The sequence below is a fragment of the Vitis vinifera genome, chromosome 14 (genome assembly GCF_030704535.1).
Source record: "Vitis vinifera cultivar Pinot Noir 40024 chromosome 14, ASM3070453v1".
Lineage (NCBI taxonomy): Eukaryota > Viridiplantae > Streptophyta > Magnoliopsida > Vitales > Vitaceae > Vitis > Vitis vinifera.
The window spans coordinates 27403379-27428171 of NC_081818.1; the positions used below are offsets into that span (position 1 = coordinate 27403379).

Here is a 24793-nt window from a genome sequence, read left to right on the forward strand (position 1 = left end):
AAAAAACAAGTAATAGTTATTTTTACTAATTTTTAAAAATAAAAGAAAATATGATCATTTAATTTTTTTAAAGTTATTTTTAAAAATTATTTTTTATTATTTAATTTAAAAATAATTTTTAAAAACATGTTGCTATATAGTTTTAAAAATACAAAATCTCATTCATATATTGCTTTATGTTTTTATTTTAAAAATAAAATTAATATTTAATAATTACAAATATTAATAATTATAAATTTAATATTTATCAAATATATAAAATATAGATATAAACTTTTTTATAATTTTAAACTGTTACTTTTATTTTTATTTTTAAATTACATGCGATATAATAAAATTTTTACATATAAAGAAAATATTAATAATTTATTTAAAAGAGAAAAAAATATAGTTACATTTTTCTAAGAAAAAATAGAGTTGGTGGTTTGATGGGCTGATGCTGGACTTCCAACAAGCACATTGGACGAAACGTCGTCGTTTTTCTTGATACTCTTGAAAACTGGTTGCAGAGGCAACAAGTAACCACTGTCCCTCCTGCTTTTCCGTCGACTCTTTCCTCGATATGGACTCCTACGCACCTCTGCTTGAGCGAACTCGAGTCCCTCAACCATCACTCCAAAGATTGGCTGTAATTTCGATCTTCGAGAAGCTTCGGTCCGCTCCATCCTACATTGACTCCGACTCCGATCCTGGAACAGACGCCATCTCTCAGTGTCTTCACTCCAGCTCTCCCGCCGTCGTCGACCAAGCCGTCCGAGAATTATGCCGACTCGTTACCGACTCCAAAATGGAGCTCTCTCGCGGGTTATTGGAGCTCCAATCTGCTATCGAAGGTTCCAATTCGCGTTTCGTCAACGTTTTCGTTAAGGCGATAGGGTTTCTTGTCCATTTCGGATTCCAAAAGAACATTTCATTGTTTCGGGTCGAATCACCCGAGTCTCACCCTTTCGTTAAGGTCAGAGCAATTACAGTCAGGGCGTGTTTGGTTCTTATGATTCTTTATGGTTTGGTTAAAGGGAAAATAATGTAAATTTGACAATGTGTTTGGCAACGAAGCTTCAAATAGTTAGCAAGCATTTGCAGTATTCTAAACGGTGATTATTGATTTTTTGAAATTCAATGCAATTTGGGTTGATGGGTGGCAGGTACTTTCGGGGGGAACGGAGGTTCACTCTGAACTGGTGCAGCAAGTTTTACTGTTTATATCTCAGAATAAGGGATCGCGGATGGTGGAAGTTTGTGATTTCTTAAGACCCTTTTCGAATTTTTCAGTTTTGCGCATAGCATTTTCGGACTCATCAGCGTCTTCATTTGTAAGACATTTAATATCATCTACGGCATCACTTTGTTGCTCATTTCCTCGTGAGGCTATGCCAGTTTTCAAATTGTTGATGGGATGCCTGAGATACTATCCACAAAAAAATGCGGAAGTAAGTTGCATTTTGATTTTATTCTTCCTGCAATATTTCAGTTGCAGCTGTCATTATTTTGTTGAAATAAATAGTTAGAGTTTGTCAGTAAATCTAGTGTGACTTCTGACTCATTGATTTCTCATATTCTGAACATATACAGGATTTTAAAATTTTTATTAATATAATGGAATACATGGTGGACGCCTATACAGTGGTTTTGAAGCACTTGGTTGGAGTGCCCTCGGTATGTTTTTAAAACTTCAATTCTATGTATCATTGAGTTCTGTAGTAGAGTTTCCTTGCTTGACTTCTGTTGTTCCTTCATTGCAGTTTCAGGGTTTAAATAGTTTACTTGAAAATGATTGATAATTGTTCTTAATTTGGTTTCTGCTGCCAGGTTTCATATCTCATAGTTTTTTTTTTTTTTTTTCCGTCTATTTTGGCAGCTAAGCAACGAGGCTCAACTGTGTGGTCTGGAACTGTTGGAAACTGTCCACTCACAACATTCAGATCATCACAAGCATTTTGGTGGGAGTGAGCCTATTGTTGAACTATCAAAGCGGTTATTGGTTGTGCAGAAAGAGCTTGGTTTACCATACATTCCTGAACTATTATTGCTTATGTCATCCTTATTTGTAATTCTCATTCGATCAGAACTTGAGCATGAACAACTTCCTGTATTGAAACTCGTCCTCTTTCTCTTGAAGTGGAAAAATGAAAACGGTATATTCACTCAATCTTGTCTGGGTGGTTCTATTATCTCACTTGCTTAGAGTGAATAAATATTGAATGATCCACTTGCCCTGAAAAGACCAGGCAGTCTTTCCATGGAGAACAAGGGGGCGGGAAATCCCTTTATTTTCCTAACAGAAAAGTCGGTTCGTTTGAAGCTGAGCCAAAATCTGCCCCTGGCCAATCCTTTTGTTCTGTTGCATCGTAGTTAAAACTTTTACAACCCTGAGTAGGATTCTTAGGCTTAATTTTCATGTCATTATGAAGTTTGAATGCCTGGAGTTCTGGTCTTTGATTAAAATAGTATGTTTTCTCATTTTGGATCCATGGCTTCCATTGATGGCAATGGTTTGTTTTTATGTCATATGCAATGGTTTGTTTTTCATTGATCATTAGATGCCTTGTATAAATAAATATATGCAAAAACCAAATTTTAAATATACATATCCAATATTTCATGTTTTTTTGGTCTTTGATATAGATAAGGAAGGAATGCATATTTGTCTTAGTATTTCTGATATTTCCTTGATATTATTACTATTTTTTATATTTTCATCATCTCTCTCATAAAAGCCTTTTTAGGGAGACATTTTTGAAACATCCCAGTATCTCTTTAAAATCTCTATAACTTTTCTCATCATGGTAATGGAAAGCATACCTTGCTTTTGTATTTCTTTGCCTATGCTATGTGTAAAATCATTTGTAATTCAAGAAATGTTTAATGGGTTGACTCCAACTAATGCATTATTTTAAATATTTATTTGAAAATGCATAAGTTTTAACTAATTTTAATTATATTTGATTTTCTTTTGTATTTTTGTTGGTAAACCAAACATGAGAAAATAATTTTCGTTATCACTTTTTTCCTTTGCTTAGTAATTTCTAGGAACCAAACATAACCTATGTCTTCATGCTTTATAGAATACCACATGGTAGCGATAATCTGTTTATTGATCTTGCTTATTGTTACACTGTAGCCTTTGTTTATCAACGATTCAAAATGCATTGCAGAATATTGTAGTATCCATGTTTTCCTTCTTTTACTGTTACCTCACTTACAGAAAATAGTTTATGCTTTTGCAGAATATATGGTTGGTAGAGCTCAGTGTGATCTGAGTGAAGAGCTTTTATTTGTTTTCCCTGTTATCAACTTTGTTTCATCTCCTTCTACATCTGTTAAGGAAGCTGCAACAGATTTGCTTTTCATGCTGGAAAAGGTTCTAGTAAATTTTGCGATAGCACCAAAAGAAGAGCCATCCTTGCAAGGGGGATTTCCATCCATCAGCAGACCTGCATCTATAATTTTTAGACTTTTGCAACAGCTGTGGTTTCAGGTTTATTTATTTATTTATTTTTATCTCAATACTGAAAATTGTTTGGTTTGAAGTTTTAAATGGTTTTCTCAAATTCTTGTTGCCATTGTTAAAATTATGTGGCTACTTAAGTGCTTATTCTGGCAATGGTGATGTATTTGCCCCAAGGCATGGATTTCACATGGACAAGGTGGTTTATAGAAGTTCTATATGAAGGATGTTGAGAAGTTGTTATGGCTGATATCTTCTATATTCTTGAGGACTTTCATTAAATGGATTTAATATCAGTGATCTATTTCTTTCTGTTCTGTTTTTCAGGATCAATCTTTATCACCCAGTTCCTTCTTTCTAAATTTTGCTTCTACTGGAAAAACTGATGTCAAAGAAATGAACAATGGATCAAAGTCATGGCTTTCTCAATTAGGGGATTACTCCTTATGGATTGTTGAAAGACGGAAATCCTTTCTTCCTATATCCCAGTCTCAGGAGATCTTTTTAACTGGTAAATGTTTGTAAAGGATTTTTATTAGATGTGCTTAGTAAGATAGTTTAGTTGGTCTTCGTTTTCGTCAGTAGGATAAATTCATCTTCATTTTTAACATCATCATCCTTGCGTTTGTCCTTGTAGAAATGCCTCTGTTATTGAGTGCAATAACTTGTGGTTTGTTCATGCATCATTCGTTGGGATGTGCTGCTATAGATTCTTTGGCTGCCATTGGCATTATGGATCCTAAACTGGGAGTTACAATGCTCCTAACCATTCTATTTTTCAATAACATAATCTCCAGTAAAGGTATTGGCTTCCATGATATGTTGGTGAGTTCTTTGGTTGGTAGCTTCAGATCATTTCTTATGCACTTAAGGCAGGGCAGATTGCCTTTTCCTTTTGTTTATGCCATTTATCACTATCATCTAATAAGTATCTTTGAAAATTGTCACAGCTAAAACTTTTGGGAATGCTCCCATCGCTTGCTTCTCATTCTGTCATGATTCCTCTTGTAGTTCAAACCATCTTGCCAATGCTTCACGAGAATGCAAAACCGTATGTCTTTGTACACATCATCCTTTATTTGTTTTCATTTTGTTAAAATCATTTTTGTAGTTATCTTACCACATCTTGTTCTGGTGAGTCATTGCTATGGAATGAATGGAGTGGGCATGTTGTTGATCTCTTTTGCTTTTTCTTTGTCAGACATTTATAAATTCCTACTATCCTCTTTCAAAGAATTCCCTCAATCTTTTTTTGAATATGTAATTTCCTAGATAATGAATATATAGTGAAAAATGACATGAACATGTATACATGTTTTTTTTGGATAGGTATAACCATATACACATACTAAATGCTCAATATCTCAACACATGGTTGTCACTTTTTTCCAACACTAGATGCATATTGGAATAAATTTTTATGTCTTAGTCTTGAGATAATAGAACTACTTAGAAGGTGGGTTGAATTGGTGGTCTAAAAATGAATCCCCAAATTAATACTTTATTATCAATTTTAGTTTGTTCTTTTAGATTAATTATTTATTGAGAGCAATCAATCCCATGCAAATATAAATACAACCAATCGCACAAGTGAACATAGGGATGTAACATGGAAAAACCACCTAGCAACCTACTAGGTGTAAAAAACTATGGGTGGTCAATTGAATGCTACATAATCCACTAATTATGAGAAAATGATACACGTATTTACCTAATCGGATGCACTTGCTTCCTAGGGTCTTATATCGTTAACACTTACACTCCTTTTCCATGTCCCTGATGCAACACTCCCTCTATGCTCCTTGGTGGATTCCTCGAAGCCTTTATTGAAGTTTTACAATGAGATCTTTAACCTTTGTTGTAATTGAAAGTTGCTCTCAAGAAAGATTTTGAAAGTTTGATAGTTGGGGAATTAAACTTTTAATGAATGACTATGCAGTCTTAGGGTTCATAAAAGTCCATCACCACTTTTAAATAAAACATCTCTATTTAAATTTATAAAACCTTTTTTAGAAGTATGGAGAGTTTCCTAATTCTAAAATATTCCAAAGATCTTTTTTAGAATTAAATACCAATTTAGAGATAATCACAAATTTAAAATTTTCTAAAAAATATTCTAAAAATTATTTTTAGAATCAAACACAAATTTAGAGATAAACACAATTTTAAAATTTATTAAACCAAATTTTGGAATTAAAAATATAGTAGAAATCAAATTAGGAAATGGAAAGTATTCTCTTTCTAATTTCTTGTATTAGTCATTCCAAAAGCTTTACCAATTTTAAATACATATCTTAAATTTTACAACTCCAAATAACCCGAATCCGAATTTGATGAAGTTCGAAGTTGTCTTGAAACGAATAAGACTCAAGGAAGTAAGTTGTATCTAATTAGTAAGAAAATAACAAAATTGCAAAAATACCCTAACAATCTCCCGTTTTGGAAATTTTATGAAAAAATAGAAAAATACAATGGGGTCCCTTATAACTCTTATAAAATCTCATTGAACCCAATCTTAATCTTAGTCTAAATCATTTCTTATGTAGCGATATCAATTTCCTATAATCTACACACACTTAAACAATAAACCCGTGAAAAGTATAGTGTGGTAGAAATAGAAAAATAATATAATCAATAAACTTGATGAACCTTTTTACTCCCCCTTTTGGTCACAAAAATGACAAATATAATAAATTTAAGAATGATAAAACAATCATAGAGGAGTAAACTATCAAATATCCAAATTCAATCCAATAGAGAGAAAACAAAGTTCCAAAAGATAATTCAAATAACAACAAAATATTTTCTTTCTAATACATCAAGAAAATTGTAACTCTATGAAACTCTAAATCTTATTGACCCCACTTCCTAAAATATATTCTATCGTTACAAGGAAAGTTCAAATTATACCCCAAAGTCCAAAAAATAAAGATTGAACACTTTTGGTACTTCCTAGAATACCTAAACACTCTTAGAATTTTTATTTATAGAAAATTAGCTAGAAATTAAGTAGTTTGGATATGATAGAACATGAAAAATCATTCATCAAATTATGAAGAGAACCAAAATAATTTAATTTCTAGAATTCAAAAGATTTTCAAGATTGAATAGGATAAAATATGAGTGAAGAAAGAGAAACTTCAATTTCAAGAAATAGAATCATTAATGACCCGAGATTCTTATACCATCTCCTTTCATTATTTCAACTAATTTAATGTTCAAAAGTAGATACATTCAATTTGAAATTCATCCAGTTGGATTTCTGTTTAACACGACTTAATTTATTTCACATAAATATTTATACGTATCATGTGACTTTATAATTCTCCAAAAATTTTGAATTTCTCAATTTTAATCTTTTTTTTTTTGCGGGACAATTTTAGAATAATTGCACGTTCCACTTTAGGGATTTTTCCACTTTTGCAAGTGATGACATTCTCTCTTGGATTACAAATAATGGATTTTGAATTTATCCAAGGTAGCCTTTTTCACTTTAGGAAGTTTTAAATATTTTATTTTATGCACATAAGGATTCAAACATGTTGAATACTTTTGGGACCCATAGATTAATAAGAAGAAATAACTCGATTTTATTTCCTTTGAAAAACAAGAAGAAACAAATCCATATCACTTTAGAATTTCTAGAAATACTAAATCAACATCATAAAGTATTCAAATAATCTTTACTTATCAAGATCATTCTATGGATCAATTAAAATGTTCCTAATCATAACAAAGAATAATAAATTCATGTCCATCTTCCCTAAATTTCATAAAACTCAGAAATTTTTTAAGAAAATGATAATTAAAAGAGTATATCGATTTTCTAGGGTCATGAATCCAAATTTTAGAAACCCTAAAAATATTTCTCCCCCTAAACATAAGACCCTAAAATCTGGATAAAATACAACCTTGATCTAGAATACAAAATATACTCTAAAGAGTAACTAACTCCCTCTAAATATGAGATCCTAGGTCTTATTTTAATGACATTCAATCTTTTTAGTGTTCTTTTTCTTTAAGGAGCTGCAGCATCCAGTTTCATTAATTGTTAATTCTTTCATAATCAGAGTGTTATATGCTACAGCCACTCGTTTGCTTTGTAAGACCTGGGAGATCAATGATCGTGCCTTCGGGAGTTTGCAAGTAAGATTTTTAATGTGCTTCTTTTATTGTCCTCTGATGCCAGACCTCCATTTGTTTGAAGTTGGGCACAAACTTTGGAACAAGTCACAAACTATATTGACTAAATTTACCTATTATGTTCTATGAACATAAAGGGTTTTCAATTCTTTTTTGGAAATTTTCTTTTCTTGAATCTTTTCTGATTTGTTAACTAAGGGAAGCTAGAAGAGAAAGTTATGTCCACCATTTTCTAATCTGATTTTAGGGTATGTTGAAATGCTATTTGTATATGTAGAAATGGTTCTGCACTTCTGTTGTTTCTGATTGTCTCATTTTTTCTTATTGCATTTTATAGTAATATTTACCCTTGCTAAGTGGAGAAGTGTGCAATGGATATATATTAGTGATGTGATACCTATGGTAATAATTAGGTATTATTTTGATTCATTTATCTTATTTTTTTGTATGCATGTGTATGTATACTGATTTTGGGTGAGGATAAAATTAGTGTGGCTGTCAGAAAATTTTCTATTATTTGTGTTTTCCTTTTTCTTTCTTTTTTCTTTTTTAAGATATAACCTTGCACTCTTTTGTCACTGAATGTTTTTGACCTGAGAAAAATTGATTGTTTCCCTGAATCAAAGAATCATATTCTCAGTTTAATCGGGGGAGGGAATTCAGAGGGACATGCTTGGCCAGGCCATATACATTGTTCAATGTGCTTGGGCACTGCAGGTTGGCCTTGTATGTGGCTCTATCGTGAGGCTCAGGACTGTCTAGTAATTTGTTTTTTCATTGGATAATACAGCCTACCTTAGCTTAGCCCAGATCCCAGCCCCCTCCCCACACGCATGCACACACATGCACACCTGTTTTCTTTGATTGTTATGATTTGTGATCTTCACAGAATTGATTGGAAGTTTACTGCAAGGCTAAGATTGTAAGTTTCTGTTTTGATCTGAATTTGAATTGGCTGTAAATTTGTCCCTGGTCAATCCTTATGGTCCTTCACAAGGACTGCTATTTAGTTTAAAATTGGTCATGCTGGACAGACCTGGCCTAAATTTGCTCACCTTTTTGAAAGCAGTTGTAATTTGTGCAGAAGGTTGGTTCTTGAAGGCTGATTCAGCGATGAATTGAAAGGAAACACTAAAGTTGAAGTGCTTGTGACACAATGATTAAATATCTATTCCACACTGATTGTTCCTGTATACTTTGGAACAGTTTTTGGCATTACCTTTTTATATATTCTCTTTGTTTTTACCTATCAAAAAAAATCTATTCCACACTGATTGAAATGACAGATGATAGATGACTTGCACCTTGATTCTGATTTTAATAACATGATTTTGTTGAAACTAAGTGAACACCATGTATTAATTAAATGCAGATCATGCATTTCTTTTCCATATGGAAACTGTGAATGAAAACCATTAAATTACAATGCTCATATACCAATCTCAACTACATTGCTTTCTCCTATTGTTGTGTTGTTACTGTTGGTTCAGTTCCTTTTGGAGAAATTTTAGTTCAATCTCTACTTTTGTTTCCAGGGGGTGTTGCTTCCAAAAGGGTTCAACGAGTTCATGTCTGAGAGAAATATCTGTATAAGTATGGCTGCTTCCATTCGGGATGTTTGCAGAAAGAACCCTGATAGGGGTGTGGACCTTATCTTGTCTGTTTCGGTATGGCTTTCTAGAAACTGTTTTCTCTGTGCTTTGTTCTGTGCATGCTGTTCTAAGGCCTCTCCTTTTTGCTTTGGTTCTACAGGCTTGCATTGAGAGCCGAGATCCTGTAATTCAATCTCTTGGCTTTCAAAGTCTTGCTCATCTTTGTGAAGCTGATGTAATCGGTAATCCTGATTGTGTTGTATAATCACATTCTTCTGCTTCGAGTTTATATCTGAAAAGCTTTACCATATTTCCATTCAGTGTTTTAAAAGGTTGTCAAGGCTTACGCATTAAGGTTTTGCCTCAAGACTATGCAAATTAGCCTTCAGGCTATAGTCTTAGTATAAGGTAATTGAGGCTTATGCCTTATTCAATTTAGGCTTACAACCTTGAGGCTATTGAGACTTAAGCTTTAAATATTCAAAGGGTTTTAATGGGTTTATAACTGTTATAGGTTTTTTCTATGTAATTTGTAAGAAGTTTAAGCCTCAATATTCAATGGTGTAGATTTATAAGTTTTGCCTATGGTTCAAGACTACAGTTAAACCTTTTTCAAAGTAAAGACTTAATTGGCTACCAATTAACCCTTTAGATGGTGCATTTCAACAATTACTTTCTCGATTCTTGAAAATGACACCCTTTTTGGCTTTTTTCAAAGCTTTAGGAGCCTACGATAGGGGGACCCATTTTCACAATACTTGTTTGTGCTAGCCATGGAGGTGTTCAATTGCCTTTTGAGGAGGGGTAGGGAGGACAATTTTTTGTTTGGTTTCAAGGTGAATGGTAGAGTCGGAGAGGGAATAGAGGTCTCTCACTTGTTGTTTGGCTATGATATTTGGTGTTTTGTTCAGATAAAAAAAAAGTATTTGGGTGTTCTATGAGGCCTCTCTAGCCCAAATGACCTAGTTAAGCTGGTTACTTATGTGGTTTGAGGCCATTTTGGGCTTCAAAATAAATCTAATCAAGACCAAGCTCATTCCTATGGGAAGGGTGGAGAACTTGGATGAGTTAGCTTTTGAATAGGTTGTAAGGTGGGTAATCTTCTAGCCAATTGTTTGGGGCTTCCTTTGGGGGACCCTCATAACTTGTTGGGGGCTTGGGATGCGATGGAAAAGAGGTATCATAAAAGATTAGCAATGTGGAAAAAACAATATATCTCCAAAGGGGGAAAACTTACTTTGATTCAAAGCACTTTATCTAGCTTGCCTATTTGCTTCATATCATTGTTTAGGATGCCGAGGATAGTGAGTTTGAGGTTAGAGTAGATTTAAAGGGACTTCCTTTGGAGTAGTGGGTCTTTAGAGAGAAAGCCACATTTAGTGAGTTGGACTACTGTCTTTTTAGACAAGAGTAAGGGAGGCTTGGGAGTTAGGTGTCTTTCCTCACTTAATAAGGCCCTTATTTGTAAATGGAACTGGGGTTTTACAATGGAAAGGGAGGTTTGTGGTAAATATAGGGAGGTTGAAGGGGGGCTTCTAAGGAAGTGAGAGATAGGTACGGAGTGGGGTTATGGAAGGCCATAAGGAGATTGAGGGAGATAGTCAATAGTGGAGTCTCCTTCTCTATGGGCAACGACAAGAGGGTAAAATTTTGGAAGGATATATGGTGTGGGGATAAGCCTTTGATTTGTTTCTTTTCCTTTCTTATTTGCCATGGTTAATTCAAAAAAGGCGTGGGTGGCAGATTTGTGGTTTCAATCTAGCGAAAGGGGTGCTTGGACTCCTAGATTCTCTAGGCGGCTAAATGATTGAGAGATTGAGATTGTGGAACTTATGCAAGCTAAGGTGGTGAATGAGGAAGGAGATATAAAGTGATTTGGTTAGAGGCAAGAAGTGGAACTTTCTCTGTTAAGTCTCTCTACTCTATTATGAAGCCTAGGAGATCAATGCCTTTTCTAGTAGGGGTGGTTTGGAATGGGTGGGTTCCACCTAAGGCTAGTCTTTTTGCTTGGGAGACATCTTAGGGAAAAGTCTAGATCAGCTTCAGAGGAGGGGTTGGATGTTGGCTAATATATGCTTCCTTCATAATATCGAGGAGGAGACTATTGACCACATTTTGCCACATTGTGGCAAGGTGAGGTCTTTGTGGCATGTTTTATTCTCCCTTTTTGGCATTTCTTGAGTGTTACCTTCCTTGGTAAGGAAGACTGCTAGATTGGCGTGGTTGCTTTATTGGGAGGAAATGGAAAAAAGTGAGGAGCAACTCTTTTGTGCCTATTTTGGACAGTTTGGAATGAGAGAATAGAAGATCCTTTGATGATAGGAGCTTTAGGACCAAAGGCTCAAAACTATGTTTCTTTGTAATTTGTTGTCTTGGACAAAGTTGTATATAGCTGAAGGCCAATGTCCTTATTTGACTTCATTGATTGGTTGGCCTTTTACTGAGAGGGGGAGTAGTTTTTTGTTATCCCTTGTCCTTTTTTTGGCGCCTTCTGGCGACCATTGTATACGTCTTGTGTATTTTGGTGCACCCTTTTTGGCGTTTTAAAAATGGATGGTTTTTTTGGTCCGGAGCATATATAAACATTCCTTAACATACTTTTTTTTCTAGGGCAAAACAGTCTTTCATGTACTTTTTGTTGGATTGGGTCAAGGTGTCTATAGGAAACTGTTCCTTGTCCATCTTGGACCTGGTGGAGTGTTTAGGTTCAAAGTAAGCTCTACACAGGGCAACTATGTTATTTTATTTAAATAACAAATGTAGCATGTATCATTTCTGAATTACCCTCAAATATTTACCATTTTCTCCTCAGCACCTGTAGGCTCAGGCAGTGACATGTCATACAACGGCCGGAGGGATCCTCTTCAACTAAAGCACAGATTTTCTTCATTTTCAAAAAGCCTAGAATATATCCCTGAAAGTTTTTGATGACAAAACACCTTTTAGAATGGATGGTTTTTTGGTTTGGAGCATATATAAACATTCCTTAAGATACCTTTTTTTTTTGCTAGGGAAAATCAAGTTTTATGGCAAAACATTTTTTCGAGAACTTGTTTGAACAGTCGTTGATGTACTTTTTGTTGGATTGGGTCAGGGTGTCTATAAGAGACTGTTCCTTGTTCATCTTGGACCTGGTGGAGTGTTTAGGTTCTAAGTAAGGCGTGCTGCTATTTTTTGGCTTTTATGTATATATTGCCAAGTTATATATATATATAACTTGTTTGAACAGTCTGCAAAGCAACAAAGTCTATCGTGGTTTAAACAGTTGTGAAGAATTTTTTTAAGACTACCTGTTTTCAAGTTTTAATTGATTTGTTTTTATTAGAAGATAGATAACAAAAGCACCTAAAGTGGGTAAACCCTAGTAGAAAAGGGATGTATTGCAAAAAGCAAAAGAGGCAAAAGACAATGGGCGAAGATTGCCAAGTTTTAGTTGAATTTTATATGTATTTTTTAAATTTTATGAATTAGACTTGTTAGTCATGGATATAATGTTTGAAAGTTCTAATAATAATAAAAAAAAATCATACAATGTGGTGAAAGTTTGGTAATTTTTTTTCTTTTGCACAGATTTCTATACAGCCTGGGATGTCATTGCAAAGAATGTATTGGGCAACTTGGTGGACCCAATTATTGCCCATAGGTAAGCCTGTCTAGGTGTAATATCTTTATTCTGTTGGGGGTTGGGTTTCAATCTTAAACCTTTATATTGATATGTTATTCCATCGAGAAGAGGTAAAAGAAATGATGCATCTCTACCTGAAAAGTAAATTAAAAAAGGACTACATTTACTTGTAAACCTTCAATTGGTGCCATAAGCATTCCTGCTTCTGGACAGAGCTGCAATTGAAGCATGGGATTTGTGTGTACTTGTAAAACTATATATATATATTTTTAATTTTTATTTTTTGTATAGAGGTATTTGCACCTAAAAGAAGATATGCTTTAGCCATTGAGACTGAGCTTTTAGCCTTGTTGGAGGGCGTGAAGTAGGCTAAACCCGTGGTCTTCCCATTTTCTAGTGAAGGGAGACTCTGCTGTTGCCCTATCTTGGGTAACTAGGACAGAAAGAGCTTATGAAAGTCTGATTAGTGGCTTCACTAGATTTCCTACATTGCTTAAGAGTTGGGATGTTCCTTTTGTTGCGTTTCTCACTTGACTAATCATGTGAGGAGCCAAGCATTTGATTTCTTTTGTAGGGGGTTCTCTACCAGCCTGAGAAATTCTGATTTCTTTTATAAAGCAGAATAGGCTTTCTTTCCTTCTTTTGACCAGATTTAGTACAGTAGATTGTGTTCCTGGGAACAATTCCTCATTTTTCTATATACTTACTAATTTATTGGCAATCAAAAGTTTGTTCCTGATAGAGAAATAAGAAATAAAAAGAAATAAATAAATGAAGACATGCTTACCTCTTGTGAACCCCTTGTTACAAGTACAAACCACTGTTACTTTTAAGCTAGTGTGTGTTTGCAAACTTGTGACAATGTATTAAAATGTGGTCCTAATGTTGCAGTATGCAGTTTTGCACTTAACTGCAATCATATGCTTAAGTATCCTTTTAAGGTAGCTATGTTCAAAACATGACAATTGTTACTGCTGTAGTACTACATATTTTTTACCTCATATCTGGTGCATTTGCAAGTGATAAACATATGCAGCATAGACACCTTTTTAACTGTGCTTGAGTAATTTTTTAAAATCTTGATATACTTAAATGCTTCCTAATCTTTTTTTGTTGGCAGTGTATGCCTTCTTTTAAGATGGGGTGCTATGGATGCTGAAGCATATTCAGAAGCTTCAAGGAATGTTTTGCAAATTTTATGGGAAGTTGCTTCTTCTAGACACACTGGTCATGGATCTCTATGGGCAAAGGCAAGGACCTCTGCATTTGAGGCCTTAATCCATTATGAGGTAAATTTTGTGAATGTTTGGTCCTATTGCTTGTCACTTAAATTTTCCCCATGCATGGGTCTTCATTTTTCATTTATTTATTTATTTTTTTACTTTTTCTTTTCTTGTTGGGTGGGTGAGATGCATTGTACAATTTTATGGCCACTCTTATTGATAGGTTAAAAGGAATTTCAAAACTCATCTGCTGCCTCTACTTCCTCTTTTGTCTGCGTCTATCTTGATCACTTGACTCAGTAATCTGATAATTTTTCTGCACTTTATAACATTTGTGGTGTGCAATCATGTAGATTTCACTTCTGTTCTTGTAATGTATTATCAGGTACCACATATTGAAAAAAGTATTCCTGATTTCAAGAAAAGGAACTTGGAGTTGCTTATCTCCGAGACAAATCCTGGAGCAATCAGGACTATGGAAGAATTTGAAGTCAAGATTATAACCTATGAGCACATGTTAAGAATGCATTTCATCTATATTTTCTATCTGTTGTACATGCTGAAGGAAATAATTAAGTTTTCAGTACTCTGACCTTTTTCAATTTGCTTCAGTACTCGGCGTAGATTAATAAAGGAGAAAAAAGTCATGGTAAACAAGATTGAGAAGTTGCTCGATGTATTCCCTCAGGCTATTTTCTCTTCAGGTATCAAGTGTGCTGAGCTATAATTCTTTGTTTGTATCATTTAAAATAAATGTTGGTTATTTGTAAGTGTCTGGTTTGTTGGATGTGAGCAAACTTCTAAATGAGAATGCTTTCTCATTCTCCATTATCTTTGTGGCCTCATTTCGACTTTTTGAGGATATATAAGTAGCTTTTTTGATGAGTAACTGGCACAGCCTATATAAAATCAACAGAGTTCAATCTTTTCAACAACTTAAGTGAAGATGATTCAGAAGGACAATTTATATCTTTTTTTTTTTTTTTTTTTTTTTTGATAAGCAAGACAGAAGGATAATTGAAACTTGCATTTTGTAGATTGAATAAGAAACTTGAAAGTTATGTCAAATTCAACCAGAAATGATAATTTTTTCTAATAAATTTAGGCAAATAGAAGATTTTAGTGGTGTGATGGTAAAGTAGTAAGATTGCTTATTCTTTGTGATTCTCTATCAATATAACCTGTGCAACTAAAACCTTCTAAGTTATTCATTTGCAGGAAAAAACAGTAACTCTAAAGTGTTACCTGGTGCAGCGCTTTTATGCCTTTCCTTCACTCCCAAGGGTGTGAGTTATCAAGGGGTATCAAAAGTGAGAGACTGATAAATGCTAAAAGGCTTTTGTTGTGTTTTTTTTTATGTGCCTTTACTTTAACTCTTCATTACTTGGTGTTAAGGGATCGCAAGAGGTACATACTAGATATGAGAATGCTGTAGTTGAAATAGCAGCATCTCTTCAGCTCTCAAGAAATATTTTGCTTGCACTTCTTTCACTGCAATCGTGGAAGCCCTTCATGCAACGATGGATGAGGGCTAATATATCGTCCTTCAATGCTAAAGCACCAACTACCATTTTGGATAAAACTTCTAAAGCTGCTAATGCTATTCTGAAGGTTCATTATCCTCTTTTACTTTCATCTTGCCTATGTCATTTATTTGCATCAGTTTGAAAATCTTTTTTTGTGCATGATGTATTCTTCCTCCTCCATTATCATGCAGAGTATGAGAAGAATTGCAGAAGAATCAATCCCCCGATCTGCTGAAAACATTGCACTAGCCATAAGTGCCCTATGCGTGGTAATAGTTTCAAGATGGTGGTAAATGTTGTTATTTATTCTTATGCATTCAGATTCCAAGAGCCTGAGCTTAGGCATATTCCATTGGTTAGGCTATGTTTGGTTCTTGGAATATTTGAGGGGAAAATGTGAGCTAAAGAAAATAGAAAGGAAAAGTAGAAGAAAAGAAAATGTGAAGAAAAATAAAAAGTAGATTTCAAGTCAATAAATTATTTTTATACGTTACTTTAAACTCGTTTAACTTATTTTAACTTTTTTAAATAAAGATTAAATAATTAAAAATATATAAATTTCTAACTAATTTTAATTGTATTTTATTTATAGTAAAACTAAATATGAGAAAATCATTTTTCTTAGTATTTTAGTACTTTCCAGGAACCAAATGTAGCCTTTGATTGTAGTGAAACATGGATCTGTTACTTTTGTTTGGTTTTTGTCACTTAGTATTGATGAAGTTGATATGTTTGTTCAGTGCTCTTTAAAATTAGCCCTTTAGGTTGACACCCATTTGCAAAATGGCTAGCTGCCAAACCTTTGGTTTTACAAAATATGATTTCTGAGGCATTTATATAACTGCATCCTAGAAAGCCATGGTTGCTTGTTCAACTCCTCTAAAGCCCAGGTGGCATTGTTTCTCAAGCTCAATGTGCTGTATGCATATGACTTTTTTGGGTTTAATTGAATTTTATTTCCTCATAGCATAAGGTTTTAGCTTAAATTTGACCATCCAAGAGCTTAATAGTCACTTTTTTTTAAAAAAAATTTTTAACCAATAAATAAATAAAATTTATACAAACATTATATCAGGGAATGCAATGAGGAACAGACTTTCATATTCTTGAAAAATGGGATTCTCAAAGACGTCCACAATTGGTACATATTAACAAGGGTTGATTCTGTGAACCGACAGGTTCCATCTTTGGGATATAATGAGTCAAAATAGAATTAGTTTCATAATGGTAAATAATTTAACATGTCTTCTTTGACGGTGGAAATTTGTGGTGAATTTTAATGTAAGAAGTTAAAGATATGCTATATTGATAATTTTATGGTAAGGCTAAGCAATTTCTTATTTAGGAAACTTCTAATTCTAGGTTTCTTTAATGTGTATCTGTAGTTTGTATGAGTTAAGGGAGATGGAAATGTCACTTCATGATTTTTGGCTTGCAGACAGATGTCTCATCTCTTCTGAACTTTGGATGAATATATTTGTTTATTTGCAGCTATCAATTTGAACATGGAGTTATTTTTCACAATATGATTTTATGAGATCTAGTGTCAGTGTGTGTCAATATTGCTCTGTTCTCTCTGTTGACTTGTAGCCACTCTGATTCCCTTGCAAAAAAAAGTTCTGTTGCCGATTTATCATGACATGGACTTCTGTTTTTTCAGTACTGTGTTTTGAGCTGGATTTAGATGTATAAATTAGTATGTTTAGCCCAGTTTAACCATTTGTCTTGGCCTGCTATTGGCAGGTCTTGCCTCCAGAGGCCCATGCTGTTAAATCAACTGCTTCAACGTTCCTGTTAAACTGGTTATTCCAGTATGAACATGAATACCGCCAATGGTCTGCTGCTATTGCTCTCGGGTTGATCTCAAGTTGCCTGCATGTAACCGATCATAAGCAAAAATTCCAGAATATCACCGGACTTATTGAGGTATACAGAGTTCTGGTTTTGTGCTGTTTGGAATATTGAAATGTTAATTTTATTTATATCCTCATGTGTCCTTATCGTGGAAGTTCTTTCCAAGTGAAATGATTTGTATTTGTAATTCAATTTGGGTGGATCATTCAATTCTAAGGCTATAGTAACTCAACAGGTTCAATATAAATACTTAACAATTGTAACTAGATAAGATGCTAGATAGTGACTTACATGAATTAATCATAGTATTCAACTGTTCATGTTTCTCCAATTTTTTCAATACAATTTCTTCAACTCCAAGTTCTATGATAGTTTCCTTGTCATGACCAACAAGCCCCAAGGAGTGGACATAGACCATATTCACATGGTTCTATCATTGAACTTCTCTATTGGAATGTGTGGATGGGAATTTACTATGTTATCCATGAATAATTGTGTGCCTTGTTCCCCTCAAGTAGTTGTAATAGATAATTTTACTTTTTCCAAATCCAGTCTGGGCTGTCATTTTGTTTCTTACTTCTGTTTTCTTTAGAGGGTGGACCATAATTTCTTTTGTAATCTCTTTGTAATCGCAGTATTATGTTGGGAATTACTATAGTATTTGTGACCAACTTCATGCTTTGCCCCTGTCAAGTAATTAATCATAGATGATCAGTACTTTTGCTTATTTTTGCAAACCTTTCAAACCACACCCTTGGAGACCGTTTCAGCCCATACAGAACTTTCTTCATTTTGCACACCTTTTTAGGGGCTGGGCCACTGCCAACTCTAGGAGGGACTTCCATATAAATATCTTCTTTCATATTTCCGTTCAAAATTGCATTTTTGACATTGAACTGTTGTAGATCCCTGTTATTATTTGCTACCAATGATAACAAGATTCTGATTGTGTTCATCTTGGCAATTGGAACAAATGTCTCTAGATGGTCCACATCATATGTCGGAGTGTATCCTTTAGCCACCAGTCTTACCTTGTACCTCTCTAATGTTTCATTTGCTCTATACTTAATAGTATAGACCCACTTACATCCCACTGGTTTTTTTTTTTTATAGGCAAATCTACCATCTCCCAAGTTTTATTCTTTTGCAGGGCCTCTATTTCTGCATTCATGGCTTGTCTCCAATTTTCATTAGATAAAGCCTCAAATAGAGTGGTAGAAATATGAATATCGTTCAAACTTGTGAGAGAACTCTTATGGGATGGAGACAACTTTTTGCATGACATAACATGAGAAAGTGGATACAAAGAGTTTTTAGTGCATTCCCTCGTTCCCTTCCTGATGGTAATAGAAAGATTTTGGTTTATAGATTTTTTAGACTGAAGTTTTGACTCAGTTTGTGTGGAAGGATTAGAAATTGTTACCTCATTTCTAGCAGTTGGTTCAAATTTTTGGACTTATATAAGTTTAGGGTTGCAACTTTATTCTTTGAGTACACTTTTTTAGTCATTTGTTTCTTCGGAGTAGGCTTAAGCGGCGACGACGACTCAGGTTCAAAGAAGTGCGATACGAATACTGGATTAGACACTGAACCAAAGACTGTATGAGGGTCAATGAGAGAGGGATCAATGAGATAGGAATCTTGATCCTTGTCTTCCTTGATGAAATTCTCCCCTTGAAGATAAGGAGTAGAAAAATAGGACTCACTCTCGTTGAAATTAACATTTGGTGAGATAAAAACCTTTTTGGATTGTCGGACCAAAACCTCTTGATGGTGACACCAAATTGGTTTTTTATCATGTTATGAAAGTTTTGAAGAACAAAACTCATGTAAGATTTGTGTTTAAGTAAAAAAATCCAAGAGACCCTAGTACAATCATCGATAAAAGACACAAACCAACGTGCCTTAGATATATTAGGAACAGAGGAAGGGCTCTGAACTTTTTTTATTATTATTGGTGAGGAAGGTTGAATGCTTGTGTTTGGCAAGTTTATATAAATCACAATGGAAACTCTTAACATCTAATTTCCTAAATAAAGAAGGAAACAAAATCTTAAGAGTTCTAAATGACAAATGTCCAAATCTACGATGATGAAGCCAAAATTTTTCTTTATTAATAAGGTGGTGCTTAGAAAGAAAAGATACAAATAACTCGCTTGATGTCTCAAGGTAGTATAGCCCGTTCTGTTCCTTAGCAAGTCCATTCATTTTCCCTAATTCTTGGTTTTGAAATGTACAGTGAGTAGGGTAAAAATTCACATTGCAACCTAAATCTTATGTAAGCTTTTGTATAAGGACAAGATTAGTGGACAACTTGGGAACATGAAACACATTTCTAAGTGTGAGTGTAGGACTAATTTGTACATCTCCTACACCTACGACAGTGGTTAATGAACCATCTATTGTGGCTATTTTCCTACTGCTTGGATAAGGGTTGTAGTTGTTATATTTGTGTGATGAATGGGTCATGTGATATGTGGCACCTGAATCTAAAACCCAAGAAGCGGCTAAGGTTTGATATGAGGCTTTTAATCCAATGGAAATAGGAAACTTACCTTTAAGTGCTAGCGAATGGGTACATGAAGATTTCTTACTTGAAGGTTTCTCAAGAGTTCCTAACAAAGCTCTCAATTTTTCAATCTTCTCCTGATTGAATCCGCCTTGTTCTAGGGATTTTTCTTCGATTGGCTAAACTTAAGACAAGTTAGCTTACTCATTATCCCTCCGTTGCCCTCCATTGTAACCCCACTCTTTGCTAGATGTGGTTGGCTTACCATGAAGTTTCTAGCATTTCTCTCGTGACTGTCTAGGCTTCTGGTAGTAAGTGCACTATAAGTTATCCCTGTTATCACGGTTTGAAACTCTTGATCAATCAATCTTTTTATTATTAGTAGTGCTAGCCTTTTGATCACTTCTTTTGTTAGCAACCATTGCCTAGGCTTCCATATTTTGAGGTTTAAGTATGACACTTCAACTTTTTTCTGCTTAGATGATAGAGATAGTCTCATTCAAAGTTGGAATCTCTTTGCTTAGAATTTGAACTCTAACTTGATCAAACTCAACATTGAGACCCATTAAGAAATCATAGACTCAATATTTTTTTATATAATTCTTCAGGATTGCTATATCCTCAAGACATTTTTGTCTTAATGCATCAATAATGATCAAGTTCTTGCCATAGGTTTTTCAACATATTGGTAGACTTCGTGATTGTTTTGTTTACCCGTTTTGTTGCTTCGGTCTTCACTTTAATTTCGTACACTTGTGCTGCATCTAGTGCCTTCGAGTTTATCTGGTGAACTGCATCCTAAATGTCTTTAGCAGTTGTCAAGAAAATACAAGTGTCACTAATTTCAGGCGTCATTGGGTTCCACAATCATGCCATAATCATTGAGCCTTGCTCATCCCAAGCATCAAACTGAGGGTCTCCTTTCCTTGGTCCCATTCCCAAGAAATGAGTTAATTTCTCTTTTCCCTTCAGAAAGGTATGAACAAGCTGCAACCATTTTAAATAATTCTTCCCATTAAACCTGTATACTGCTTGAATATTCTGCAATTCTCCTATGTTATGACTAGTAATCACTCCTTCAAATTGAGCAGTGATTGGTAGTTTTTGATACCTCTAACATTTTCCTTTTTTATTTTATTTTATTTTATTTTATTTTTTTTATTTTTTACACTATTAGGCTTAAATAGCCAAACCTAAACACTTAAACTAGCTGAGGCATTAGAGCCTTTGCGGGAAAATAGAGGTGTTGTCGTGAGGTTGAGGGTGAGGCGAAGCCAAGGGCGATGGCGAGATCCTAAGACGACAACAACAACAATAGTGAGATCCAAGGGTGAGGGTGATGTAAGGCAAAGACAAAGACGACAATAGGGGTGATGGCGAGGGCGTTGATGGTGGTGGAATTTCGCCGATGGTGGTTGCATTGAAACTCCAAAACTAGTGATCTTGCTAGCGGCATGATCTCCTCGACAGTGAATGACAGAGGATGTGATCCTTTGTTGTTTTCGACGATGCACTCACTGGCAATGAAGGACAGAGAGCATGAGCTTCTAGTTTGCGATGAGTTCGCAATCTGGAGAGGGCGTGATGCGATGGCGTGGTGATGATGACTGCTTTGGTGTTACGGTCACAACTTGATTTGTTGCAATGGCTTGATTTGGTCGAGAGGAGACTTTAGGATCAATGATTTAGGTTGATTTTGGTCTTCAACTCGGCAATGAAGGCCAAAAAAAAAATTTATTTTCCCAAAGTTACGAGCCTAATCTCTAATACCATGTAGAAGAGAAATGGAAGGAAGACAAGGTAAAATATTCATTTCCTTAATTCCTTTTTGTACAGACTCGCATATATATATAAATTGTAGCACCTAAATTAGGAATTTTCCTAACTCAATTACAACAAATCCCTTTGATCACGGGATTGCCTAATTCTCTCTAGAAAATCACAACTTCCCTAATTCCATTCTTCCAGAAAGTTGAATGTAACTGAAGTTTTATGCTTATATTGTTCTTTTAATTTCCTCATGTTAATTAAGCAACACACTTTTGCTTCTGTGCCATCACCTAGTCCAGCTTGGCGCACATGCCATTTCTCTTCTTTACCCTCTCCACCCTTATGGGTCTCAGTTTATTGCCCAGCCTATGCCTGTTCCTGCTTACAATAGTTCATAGTTCTTTGCTGCCCTAAAAAATTTGCATCTTTGTGTGGATAGGATTCTTAGATTAGATTCTTATGGCTGATTATCTAAATTGTAGCGGGATGGTCTTGGTTGACAGATTAGATAATCAAGAGCTTTTCCATTGTCAGGGAGCTTTCAAGGTTTTGGACTTGTGAGGTTTTATGATGTGGTTTGTATTGGACTTAACCTGTTTTTATAGGAGACTTCACAGATTTTCTGGATAATCTGGAGGATTGAAATGTGATTATATTTGAAGACAAAGATCTAGGTTTGTTGGGATGTTGTGAACAAGCTTAAGCATAATTTTATTGGGGTTAGATTGTATTAATTTCTTTTGTTTATTAATGGAGACTTCTGATCCATCACTTTTAAGTAAATGTCTATACTTCTTAAACAGAGAGAGAAAAGAGAAGAAAACAAAGAAGGAACAGAGGAAACTTTAATTCTGAATGTGATTGAACATGAGAATAATACAAAAGAAATGTGATAATTAGGTGGAATGATAACCCAGTATGCATTAAAAATGGCTCATGGAAATTATTTTGGTGATGTATTTTACTGATATTGTGCACTCTCAGGTTGCATGTGGCAGCAAAAATGCCCTTGTCAAAGGAGCTTGTGGAGTAGGCTTGGGTTTCTCATGTCAAGATCTTCTTACCAGGTTTGAAGCTGTGAATGACTCTAACTTGGGTCAAGAAACATTCAAGATGCAGGAAGTGGACTTACTAGGAAAGATTGTTAGGGCCTTATCTCAGATGATATGTCAGCTTACTCAATCTTCATCTGATCTTCTAGAAAGCCTTTCTTCATATTTCCCTCTGAACACATATGATATGGGTACAGTTATGACTTCTGAGTTGTCATCTAAGAACTCTGATGACTTGGAGGAAGATATATGGGGTGTTGCAGGACTTGTCCTAGGTTTAGGAAGTTCTGTGAATGCAATATATAGAGCTGGGGCACATGAAGCTGTGCTTAAGATAAAAGACTTGATCATATCTTGGATTCCACATGTGAATCCTTCAGTTCAAAACTCTAGTTTTCATGATGAAAGATCTGAGATAGTTTTATCGGTTGGATCTTGTCTTGCACTCCCAATTGTGGTAGCTTTCTGCCAAAGAGTTGAACTGGTGAATAATAGTGAACTGGACCATATAGTGGGTGGCTACATGGAACTTATTTCTGAACTAGTGTCTGTGAAAAAATCTGGCACCTTTCACGAGAGCTTGCTGATGGCGTCCTGCACTGGAGTGGGAAGCCTCCTTGCATGCATTTTGAATGAAGGGGTGCACCCTTTGGAAGTTGAATTCGTAAAAGGTTTATTGGAATTGTTGAGAAAAAGCTACTCTAATCCATATCCTCCTATTATCCATTTTGGTGGGATGCTTGGTGTTGTTAATGCATTAGGAGCAGGTGCTGGGACTCTAATTCATAGTTATCCTTCGATGATCTCTTTGCAGACTGGTTATGAGCAGAAGGTAATTGCATTTTGCTGTTTTATTGGATTTTTTGTTTTTTTATTTTTTGTTTATGCATTTTACTATTACTGTTTTGTTCAACAGGAATCTTCTTATATCATGGGGCCTCTGCTTTCAAGTCCTGCTTGTGAGCCACATTTGGCATCATTGATGCAAGAGATTTTTCTTGTTGCACAAAATTCTGACGACCATCAACAGCAACAATATGCAGCATGGGCAATTTCATTTCTTAGACATCGTTTGTGGTCCAAAGAGCCTAAAGAACTTCAAAACTTTGGCCACCATTTCCAGACTGATGCCGATGGTTCTAAGTCTGTTTCTCAAAGCTTTTCTGAGGACAGTACAGTTATGAAGCTCTCTTTGTGGCTTATGCAGTTGAATTATTCTGGGGTAGGTCCCTTTCCACTAGTTCTATATAAGTCCCCTTTTATTCTTGCTCTTTTAAATCTCAGGCAGTTATTCTCCACAACATGCAAATGTTTTTTATATTGATATTTATTCCTAGAATCTTATTTATCTTGATGTTAATGCTATGGACCTGATGTCTAAACTTGGGACCTTGTTTGGGAGTGATTCTTGTAAATGCGCTTTTAGTGTATAGCACTTCTGTCAGTAGCACTTCTATCAAAAGTGCTTTCATCTAAAATCAGTTAGTATGTGGATATAAATAAAATATCTTTGACAGTGTTTTTGGTAATGTTTTACACGACAAAAGAGTGATTTTTGGAAAAAGCACCTATTGAGTGCTCATTGAAGAATCACTTCAAGTGATTCTCTAGATTTTTAAAACTTTGCTAAATATCTGATTTTTATAAGGAAAACATTTTGAAGCATTAGAAAGCACTTTTGATTCTCCCAATAGAAAGTACACTACAAATTTGAGAGGGCTTTCTTTAATAGTTAACTCATCTTTTTCACATTTTGCTTTCCTAGCACCTGTTACAAATTGTTGTATGTTTGTCAAGCCAGTTTAAGACTAGTGGAAATCTGTTGTGACTAGATTACAGGCTCCTGATCTTAGTTCATCCTAATAAAAGATGGGTTTTTAATGATGAATTTGTTAGTTGCTTCATGAAACTGATTATTACTATAAAGTTATTGGTGCTCCATTAAGTTTCCATTCAGGCTTGGTCTTTGGTTTTTCTTTAAAAAAAACTTCATAATTTTAGTGGTAAATAGTTACCTAGCTTCACCATGCATCAAAGTTGTCGATTGTTTT

At 34.8% G+C, this 24793-nt stretch overlaps 1 protein-coding gene across 1 annotated transcript in view; it reads left to right on the forward strand.

The window, feature by feature from the left end:
• Positions 1–441: 441 nt before the first annotated feature.
• LOC100245681 (protein RST1) overlaps positions 442–24793 on the forward strand; it is a 29675-nt gene continuing 5323 nt past the window's right edge. Inside the window, exons 1-21 of the mRNA XM_010662568.3 lie at positions 442–955; positions 1146–1430; positions 1573–1656; positions 1859–2135; positions 3228–3478; positions 3776–3959; positions 4086–4273; positions 4399–4499; positions 7519–7594; positions 9127–9258; positions 9344–9425; positions 12754–12826; positions 13929–14097; positions 14417–14547; positions 14644–14735; positions 15250–15341; positions 15427–15642; positions 15749–15826; positions 17301–17483; positions 22675–23574; positions 23659–23964. Coding sequence (XP_010660870.1) covers positions 563–955; positions 1146–1430; positions 1573–1656; positions 1859–2135; positions 3228–3478; positions 3776–3959; positions 4086–4273; positions 4399–4499; positions 7519–7594; positions 9127–9258; positions 9344–9425; positions 12754–12826; positions 13929–14097; positions 14417–14547; positions 14644–14735; positions 15250–15341; positions 15427–15642; positions 15749–15826; positions 17301–17483; positions 22675–23574; positions 23659–23964 — 4293 coding nt within the window. The 5' untranslated portion in view covers positions 442–562. The remainder of the gene's footprint in view (positions 956–1145; positions 1431–1572; positions 1657–1858; positions 2136–3227; positions 3479–3775; positions 3960–4085; positions 4274–4398; positions 4500–7518; positions 7595–9126; positions 9259–9343; positions 9426–12753; positions 12827–13928; positions 14098–14416; positions 14548–14643; positions 14736–15249; positions 15342–15426; positions 15643–15748; positions 15827–17300; positions 17484–22674; positions 23575–23658; positions 23965–24793) is intronic.